General features: G+C 44.2%; 1 protein-coding gene across 2 annotated transcripts in view; it reads left to right on the forward strand.

Moving 5' to 3' along the window:
* Nucleotides 1-9,835, forward strand: part of LOC124720153 (serine/threonine-protein phosphatase 6 regulatory ankyrin repeat subunit B-like) — an 87,235-nt gene extending 77,400 nt beyond the window's left edge. For both annotated transcript variants that reach the window (XM_047245459.1, XM_047245460.1), the window contains one exon: nt 9,042-9,835. In XM_047245459.1, coding sequence (XP_047101415.1) covers nt 9,042-9,621 — 580 coding nt within the window. In that variant the 3' untranslated portion in view covers nt 9,622-9,835. The remainder of the gene's footprint in view (nt 1-9,041) is intronic.
* Nucleotides 9,836-10,510: the final 675 nt, after the last annotated feature.

Genomic DNA, 10,510 nt, shown 5'->3' on the forward strand with positions numbered 1-10,510 from the left:
CAGTTTGTAGCAATTCAGGAATTGTGGGGTGTGGAATTGTCTCTCTGGAACTGCCCAGGTCCGTGGGAGCGAACATTGGACACGAATGAGTGCAGGTGAGCAGACAGGAATCGTAAAGTTGTGTGTCGTACAAGGGTACACGAGTGGGCCTTCAGCACAGAAAGCCCGTGTCGATGAAGTTTCATTGAATGGTTTGCACAGTGACACTTGTTGATGGCCCAGCACTGAAATCTGCGGATATTTGCAGAATTGTTGCACTTCTGTCACGTTGAACGATTCTCTCCAGTCGTCGTTAGGCCCGTTCTTGCACGATCTTATTCCGGCCGCACCGATGTCGGACATTAGATGTTTTACCGGATTCCTGATGTTCACGGTACAGTCGCGAAATGGTCGTATGGGAAAATCCCCACTTCATCGCTACCTCGGAGATGCTGTGTCCTATCGCTCGTGCCCCAACCATAACACCGCGTTCAAAGTCACTTAAATCTGGATAACCTGCTATTGTAGCGGCAGTAACCGATATGACAACTGCGCCAGACATTTATTGTCTTAAGTAGGCATTTCTGTATTTGAATACGCATGTCGCCATTATTTTCTTTGGCGCTTCGGTGTATATGTGCAGCAACCCATTGTAGTACGAGGGCTATCCACAAAGTACATTACGTTTTGTAATTAAAAATAAATAAAGTATTAGAATTTTTTTTATTACATACAGATGAAAGCCACACTTAAATACTACTTTTCTACATAGTTGCCATTTAAATTAAGGCACTTATCGTAGTGATGGACGAGCTTGGAAATTCCTTCGTCGTAAAATTCGGCCGCCTGCGCCTTCAACCATGTGGTTAATCAGTAACCCGGTAGAAAAACGATTTTTGTGGATTTCCTGGAAAGAGGCACTACAATACACTCTCAAAGGTATTGCCAAACTCGGCACAACCTCAGAAGAGCAATAAAAAACAAGAGCAGGGGAAAGTTGGGCTCAAAGATCTTGCTGATTCACGACAACGCCCGGGCCCACACGGCAAACGCCACTCGTGAAGTTCTCGAATCTTTTAAGTGGGAGTTGTTTCCTCATCCGCCGCACAGTCCCGACCTGGCACCGAGCGACTTCCACTTATTCCCAGCAATGAAGAAGTGGTTGGCTATGCAGCGTTTTGAAGACGACGAACAGCTTCAAGAAGAGGTAACCACGTGGTTGAAGGCGCAGGCGGCTGAATTTTACGACGAAAGAATATCCAAGCTCGTCCATCGCTACGATAAGCGCCTTAATTTAAATGGCAACTATGTAGAAAAGTAGTATTGAAGTGTGGCTTTCATCTGTATATAATAAAAAAATTGTTAGTGAGCTGGGGCGAATGGGGAATTATTCAAGTAACACTGCATGCTGCAAAAGGGGAAATCGATTGAATTGAGCGACTTTGACAAAGGGCAGTTTGTGATTACCCAACGCCTGAAAAAGATTATTCCGCTAACATCGGAGGTAGTCAGCAGTTGACATGCTACTGTGGTCAGCATCTGTAGAAACTAGTTGAAGGATGGTGAAAACACGAGTAGGTGATACAGTGTTGGAGGTCTGCACCTTGTCGCAGAACGTGGAGGTTGGTGGCTTGTCCAGTCTCTAAAGAGGGATAGGCTGTGGCCTGTGGCAAGTCTGACAACAGAGTATAGCTCTGTTGCAGGCAGAAGTTGTTTGGAGGCCATTGTTTAGCACACGTTACCGAACATGGGAGATCAGAGTTGGTCACCCTTGTGAGGCACCATGGTGACGCACTACTATCATTAACTATGATTGTAGTGCTGATCAGATCATTGACACTCGACCCGTGATCGATGGAAACCTGTCGCTGGTCAGATGAATCAGTTTTCTTGTCTCACCAGCCGGTGGTCGTGTCCAAGTGTGCCATTATCCAGCTGAATGGCTGCTCGAAACATGCACTGTGCGACGGACACAGGATTGACAACTGCCGCTTTATGTGGTGGTAGTAGTCTGTGGCACCGTGACGCCTGTGGACTAGGTGAACCTTATAGTGGACCAGCTGCACCTCTTCTTTCTTGACGTGCATCGCGTTGGCTCGATGGCATCTTCCGGCAGGGTAACAGCCTGTGTGAGAAGGCAAGAATCGTTGTATAGTGTTGTGAAGAGCATCACAGCGAACTGCCACTGATGTCTTGGCTACCAAATTCCCTTAATTAGATCAGATAAAACACATCTGCGATGTAATCAGACGCCACCTCAAGGTGCACAAACCACCAGTCCGCAATTTACGTGAATCCGTGCATACATATAACTGCGCTTGTCGGACTCAAATCTACCTACTAACACAAAAAAGGGACAGAATGACAGGACATCCATTAAGACACCACGGGATGACTTCCATGGTACCAGAGAGAGCTGCAGAAGGCAGGAACTGTAAACGAAGACAGAAACTGGAATACATGCAGCAAATAATTGAGGCTGTAGGTTGCAAGTGCCACTATGTGATGAAGAGGTTGGCACAGGAGATGAATTCTTAGTGGGCCGCATCACACCAATCAGAAGAATGATGACTCAAAAGAAAGGAAAAATAGAATATGATGCCATGGTAGAAGCATGTGACAGCTCCGACACGAGCGCATTTTCAAAGAAGCATTGCACGATTGGTCAGAAAATGTGGACAAAGTCACCACATTTTGGCAAAACAATGGCATTGGAAAACCACAGAAGGTTATTCAGCGCACCTCGACGGCACGTATCAACAACGAGGTAACGCAAAATGCAGTTTTTTTAGAGTTGCGTAAAAAAATACGATAATATACTTTTCGAAATAATAAACCGTCATTTCACTGTATATTAATGTATTTGTCTTCCTTTGTATCTATATTTCGCCAACGGCGTCGCCGCAATGGTAACGCCTGTTCGCGTCAAATTATGGAAATTAGGCGCTGTGGGGCTGGGCTAGAACGTCGATGGGTGACCATCCGGTCTGCCGAGCGTTGTTGGCAAGCAGGGTGCACTCAGCCCTTGTGAGGCGAACCGAAGAGCTACTTGATTGTAGCGGCTCTGGTCTAGTGAACTGACAAAACTAATGGGTGAGCTGAAAGCTGTCAAGATTCCCCTCCCTATCCGCTTCCAGTGACGTCTGTAGGTGAGGACGACACGGCGGCCGGTCGGTACCGTTGGGCTTTCATTGCCTGTTCGGACGAAGTTTAGTTTTACTATCTATATTTCACCTTTTATGTAGTTATCGAGTACAATTCTAAACATTCTTAGACATTTTAAAACGCTACATCTAGTACGTGGAAACAATCTGAGACCTTGTAGAAATGTACTCGAAAAGGGCATAAAAGACTAAATCTAGATAACAATAAAATAATGTGCAGTCAAAAGGCGGTTTATTCTTTCAAAGAATATTGCGTGATTGCTCCTCAGCACCATCGAAAGCTTCTTATAGTCAACTAACACAATATTTACGATCGAGGAGGGTACGTCTGGGAACATGAGACATCGGCTTTATACATTTCATGGGAGAACAAACGGGCAAAGCAGGCGCCAACAGATCAATGAATGGGCGAGGACGGAACACAACGCCAGATACAGGAAGCAGTTACACAACACTCCTCTAGGCGTCCTAGCAACCAATGAGTGAGCAGATACAAGCAGAGCATGGGGAAGCTATCGTTACAGGCTAATTCCTACAGAAGGTAACAACAGCGGATTACAATTTTCGCCAAACAAGCAAAATGTGAGGCGAACAGATTATATACGGCAACAAAGCAGTAAGCATTGATGGAATACCTTTGAATAGATTTGAGCAGGTATTCGAGATAACTGAGAGAAAGTTTGTGCGTATAGATAATGAACGTTTACCCCTAATTATATTTTCTCGAGATTTTATTGTGAGGCTGGCAGTGTTTATCATTCAGAACTAAAACAGAATGTAGTTCATAGTACTAATCTTTCCTAATTATAAATTTAAACATGCTTGGTACATAGTAGAACCGCATCTGAAAAAGAATGTCGCTGCATATCAACTCAATACAGTTGTAGTTAGGTGCATGTGAGATCTGCTAGCAGAATATACAAGTATATTTATCATCCATCTTCGATCACAAAATCACAACTAGCCGCAATTATCGTGGCTTTTGATAATGTTTATAACTGAGTTAAGGAAATTGTTTCACTAGGGTTCAATGGTTCAAATGGCTCTGAGCACTATGGGACTTAACTTGTGAGGTCATCAGTCCCCTAGAACTTAGAACTATTTAAACCTAACTAACCTAAGGACATCACACACATCCATGCCCGAGGCAGGATTCGAACCTGTGACCGTAGTGGTCGGGCGGTACCAGACTGTATCGCCTAGAGCCGCTCGGCCACACCGGCCGGCGTTTCACTAGGGCTTCGAGCAAAACGGGATTTAACGACTGAGCGACAAATATGACGTACAACATTATGATCTATTACGGACTCAGTGTTAACGGGCAGCTTAATACACCTTTTATAAAATAAATCCCTGGCTCAACAGGTATGGCTACTGCCAGCAACAGTCCATGCAACTGGCTTGGAACCACGTCTCGTAACATTGAAATGACTCCAGATTTCCAATGTGAAGGCGACATGACAGGTATATGTTGACGAAAGTAGTTTGCTGAGCAACAAGAAAAAGAATTCGCAAAACATCAATCAAATTTTAACAACTTATGTCCAAACGACAGGAGCGAATGTTAACTATAGAAAGAACCGCGCTTATGGAACTAGTCAAAATATGAACAGGTATCGTAACCGAGGACGGGCTGGGGGTTGCGTACTTTTAAAAACTGGGAAATATGGATTGAGTTAAACGGACGCATAAACTTGAAGCGAACGCTGGAAGTGATAAAGGACTATGACACGGTAGTTTCCGATAGGCTCCGAACGACAGGCTTCATGGACTCATATACAATAAGCAAATACATTATTTGACAGCAGTTATTCCATCACCCACCACGTTTGCTAACAGACAGCTGGCACTGGTATGCCAGCTTATGTGTGGTTGCTACGTGTTCAAGACTGCCTTTAGTACCGTACGCCTACAGCGCACACAGATTTCTCTGGAATTTACGTCTGAACTCAACAAATGGTGTTATGTCACGTCAGACAGGGGAACGCTGCAAAACAACCACAATGCCGTATCCACGCGACGTTTCATTCTGCTGGAGGCCTCTAGCAAAGACACTCGATCAACATAGGCCAGCTAAGGCACGAGCTAGATAATATTTGATGGTATTATGTAGACAAGCTATAACATTTGCAAGGAATAATATACCACGAAGCACCAAAGAAACTGGTATAGGCATGTGTATTCAAATACAGAGATGTGTAAACAGGCAGAATATGGCGCTGTGGTAGGGAACGACTGTATAAGACAACAAGTGTCTGGCACTAATTTTAGGTCAGCTACTACTACTACAATGACAGGTTATCAAGATTTAAGTGAGATTGAACATGGTACAATAGTCGGCGCATGAGTGACTTGACACTGCTGGGCCATCAAGTCTCAGTGTGCGAACCATTCAACGAAACACCATCCATATGGGCTTTCAGAGCCAAAGACCCACTTGTGTACCCTTGATGACTGTACAATTCAAAGTTTTACACCTCGCCGGGGACCGTCAACACCGACGTTCGACTGTTGATGACTGGAAACATGTTGCCTGGTCGAACGAGTCTCGTTTCAAATTGTATCGAGCGGATGAACATGTACGGGTGTGGAGGCAATCTCACTAATGCATGGACCGTGCGTGTCGGCAGGGGACTGTTCAAGCTGGTGGAGGCTCTGTAATGTTGTGGGCGTGTGGATTTGGACTGATATGGTTCCCCTGATAAGTCTAGATACCAGGTGACATGTACATAGGGATCCTTTCACCTGCATCCATACAAGTCCACTGTGCATTCCGACGGTCTTGGGCAATTCTAGCAGGACAACGCGACACACCACACGTCCAGAATTGCTGCACAGTGGCTCCAGGAACACTCTTCTGCTCTTAAACAGCTCCGCTAGCCACCGAACTCGCCAGTCCCACACTATTATTGAGCATACGTGTGATGCCTTGCAACGTGTTGCTCACAAGACATTTCCATCCCTTCGTACTCTTACGGATTTATGGACAGTACTGCAGGATTCATGGTGTCAGATCCATCCAGCCCTACTTCAGACATTAGTCGAGTCCATGCCATGCTGTGCGGTGGCAATTCAGTGTGCTCGTGGGGATCCTAGACGATGTTAGGCAGGTATACCATTTTCTTTGGCTCTTCAGTGTAAATAAACCCAAGCTTACCATACAAATGAAATCGGACTGACATGACATGAAACGTGTCGTGGTTCCTATCAGACAGAAATTGTGCAGAGGTCTATTAAGCTGACATCGGCAGTGCCAGTAATGCCATGTATAGGGTGGAGCTAATAAGTGTGGCCTGGACGAGTGGATACTATTTTTAGCAGCGTTAACGAAGGGGGAAAAGACCTACAGTTACATCTAACAGGATGGAGCAACTTGCTATACAACAGGCCCAACCTTGCAGAACATTTACCAAATCTTCGTGTCTGACAGAGTTGCTAGCACAGGTCTGTTTGTTCACAGCCATACCTGGCCACCCAGGTCACCTAATCTGTTGGTGTATGAATGCTTTGTATGGGCAGCCCTAAAGTGTAAGGCATATCACAACAACTCTCACAGTCTCCAAGAACTGCAGCAGATCATTTCGGATGAGACTGCAGCAATTCCAGCAGCGCAGCCTCCATCCGGCCTCAAGCAACATGGACCAGTGCCCAAAAATGCCAAGAGATGAATGGTGGTCACTTTCAACATTTGCAACAGTCAGGATAGTACTGTGTGTCCTTTCCACTACTGAAACTCTGTTCTTTGGGCCACTTTTACTTGTCTCACTTGTGGTAGACAGAAATCTGCAGAAGCAGGATGATGGAAAATGAAGCTGTTATGAACAGAGCAAATTACATGCACATTCAATTGAAGCACATTGTTCAGATGAGTAGTACCCACAGTAACATTAAGTCAATATTTTAAGGACTAGGAATGCTATGTACAGTCATGTGTCAGGAGTAAAGAACTCTTTTAATTACCTCTTAAAAGTACAATATTATACCAAAAAAATTGTGGGGTGACTGTTCCCATTAGTAGAAAATCTCGATTATAGTCCAGGCCTGACAACATTTTTAAACTATCACCTAATGTCCATTACTATACATTCTAGATTAATATTATTCGATCACTTTGCACTTATATCATTTCATTTAATGGAATCTTCATTGATTTAATTGGGACTGACTCGATAACTTGTTTGTAGTGCATTTATTTCATTTCAGCTATACTATTGCCTTTCTATTGTAGCAATTTTCAAAACTACTCACCACAGTTGAATTATTTTTAGACATCAGCTTCTTTTTGTCGCCAGCTATCATCAGATGAAACATTATTATACAGTGAAGTGGCAAAGAAATTGGTGTACCTGTGCGTATCCTGATACAGAGATATGTCAACTGGCAGAACACGGCGCTGTGGTCAGCGACACCCATGTAAGTCTACTAGTGTCTGTCGCAGTTGTTAGGTCGGTTACTGCTGCTACAAAGGCAGGTTATCAAGATTTAAGTGACTTTGAACGTGGTGCTATAGTCGGCTCATGAGCGAAGGGACACAGCATCTCTGAGGTAGCGATGAAGTGGGGATTTTCACATATGAGCATTTCATGAGTAATCCAGTAAAACATCAGATCTCCAACAGCGCTGCGGCGGAAGAAAATCCTAGAAGAACCGGACAAACAACGACTGAAGAGAACCATTCACCGTGACTGAAGGGCAACCCTTCCACAAATTACTACAGATTTCAGTGCTGGGTCATCAACAAGTGTCAGCGATGGAACCATTCAACGAAACATCAGAAATATGGGCTTTTGGAGCCCAAAGCTCTCTCTGGTAGCCTTGATGACTGCATGACACAAAGCTTTATGCCTCGCCTGAACCTCTCAACACTGACATTGGACTGTTGATGACTGGAAACATGTTGCCTGGTTGTCTGGTTAGTGGCTAACGCTACAGATCTTTATTTATGGAAATATACAGTACAATCAGATACAAATTTTACGTATTCACATACACCTTTACCTTTAACCCAAATAAATACAGACTCAATTTGACTAATTTTTCTTTTGCTACGAGTATACAAGACAAGAGGAGATGCTGAGTAATAAGCTGATTTACCAAAATCTTTACTACCAATTTCAGACATATGATAGGTACGATAGGCAATAACATCTCTATCATTAAAACTTTCAAGACCAGGTACACTAGGAACTCCGCTACCACCTCTTACTATGGCTACAGTGAACCATACATTTCCATGTGAGAATGTGTCGTTTATATCCAAACTAAGCAGGGGACTGTTCAAGTTGGTGGAGGCTCTCTAATACTGTGGAGTGTGTGCAGTTAGAGTGATATGGGACCCCTGATTTGTCTAGATACGACTCTGATGGGTGACACGTATGTAAGCATCCTGTCTGATCATCTGAATCCATTCATGTCCATTGTGCATTCCGATGGACTTGGGCAATTCCAGAGGGACAATGCGACACCGCACATATGGTCCAGGAACACCGTTGCTCAACAACATCTGCCTGCTACCTAACTGCCCAGACATGAACGTTATTGAACATATCTGGGATGCCTTGCAAAGTACTGTTCAGAAGAGACCTCTGCGACCTTGTAGTCTTATGGATTTATGAACAGTCCTGGAGGGTTCTTGGCATCAATTCCCTCCAGCACTACTTCAGACATTAGTCGAGTTGATGCCACGTCATGCTGGTGGGAGACCAACACGATATCAGACAGGTGTACCAGTTCCTTTGGCTCCTCAGTGAATTAGTGAAGAATGGAGAGTGTTGTAGAGTTGTAAACTTTTTGCAGGACAGATGGGGTTTTACAGCTGGTCACAATTTTACTTCTATGATAGTATACCTCATGAGTTGAGTTTGTGATATAATGTAAGAATTTCTGTTTGTTGTACAGGAAACTATCTGCAGAGGAGAAGGGGAAGAGGCTGATTGAGGTGGCTGACCAGGGAACAGTGGACGAGCTGGAGACGCTACTCGCCGCTGGTGCGGACGTGGGGTCTCGGGACGTGAACACGTGGACTCCTATGCACTTTGCGGCATTAAGAGGAAACGTAGAGATAGTGAAATGCCTGCTCAGGAATGGGGCGTTGGTGGACATCAGGGATATCACACAGCAGACGCCTCTGCACGTTGCTGCAAGCAGTGGCAACGCCGCTGTAGCGCAGTTGCTGGTGGCGTTCTCTGCAGACCACCACGCCAGGAGGAGTGACGGGAGCACACCGCTGCACATGGCTGCGTTGAGTGGCCGTGCAGCTGTGGTGCGGGTGCTTGTGGCTGCTTCTGCCGACGTCAACGCCAGAGATAACAAAGGTCGGACGCCGCTGCACAGAGTGGCATGGAATGGCAGCGCAGAGGTGGTGAGAGCGCTGCTGGGTGCAGGAGCCGACAGGCGAGCCAAGGACGACACAGGGAGAACCCCACTGGACATCGCCAGGGAGAACAACAGACAGCAGATAATAGACTTGCTAACATGAGGTGACTTTGTAGGCCATCATGAAGCTGTCAGCCCAACAAACAAGTCTGGGGAAAGAAGAAAAGAGCGACTTTAATTTCTTTTTAAAATTAAGAGGATAAAAAAAGGCAAACCTGCAGTCATTCTTTGTATACATATTTACACAGTACATGTAACTAAAAACATTCCTTCATGAAATCCTAAAAAGAATAAAAAAATACTTTGTCATTAATAAACTTCAGTCTTTTACATTATTTGATTATAACAGAGCACAATGTATGTGGTAGAAGCATCGTTCATGCTGTTTGAACTGCTGTAAATTTCACAATACCTAGATTATTGCCATATAAGTTTGTGTTCACATGTAAGACCATTTGCACATAGTGCACTAAAGTTTCGTCGGTGGTTAAATTCTGACATTACAAATAATATGCACACAACACTAGGTCTAACCTCAGACTGAATTTCCTCATGTATCTGCTGTACAGATGGTTCACTACTGAAATGTGGTACTCACTGGAATCAAGGAAAACGTGGAAGGAAGGACCCACCAATATAACTTTCTTTTTACACTACCTGTTTAGTTAACAATATATAACCTTTGTTTTACAGATAATCGAAGCATTTAACCATAAAGTCCCTTAAACAAAATGAACTAACTTGGAAAATTCTTTTGACCTTAAACCCTAACTTCAATAAGCTTTTGATTTTGGCAAAAGAAATCTGAAGTGTTGTATTGCAAAACAGCAAACAACATGACAGTGATTACAAGACGGCTGGACCTGCAGCCCGCCCATTACCAGGTCATATAGTGGTGTTTTTCTAACACGCTGGACACAGTCTGTTTAATCACATGCCCTTCTGCAACATATGAAAACTATAAACACCATTGATGACAAGAGTGATTCAAT

Source organism: Schistocerca piceifrons, chromosome 11, assembly GCF_021461385.2.
Source record: "Schistocerca piceifrons isolate TAMUIC-IGC-003096 chromosome 11, iqSchPice1.1, whole genome shotgun sequence".
In the NCBI taxonomy this organism is placed as follows: Eukaryota; Metazoa; Arthropoda; class Insecta; order Orthoptera; family Acrididae; genus Schistocerca; species Schistocerca piceifrons.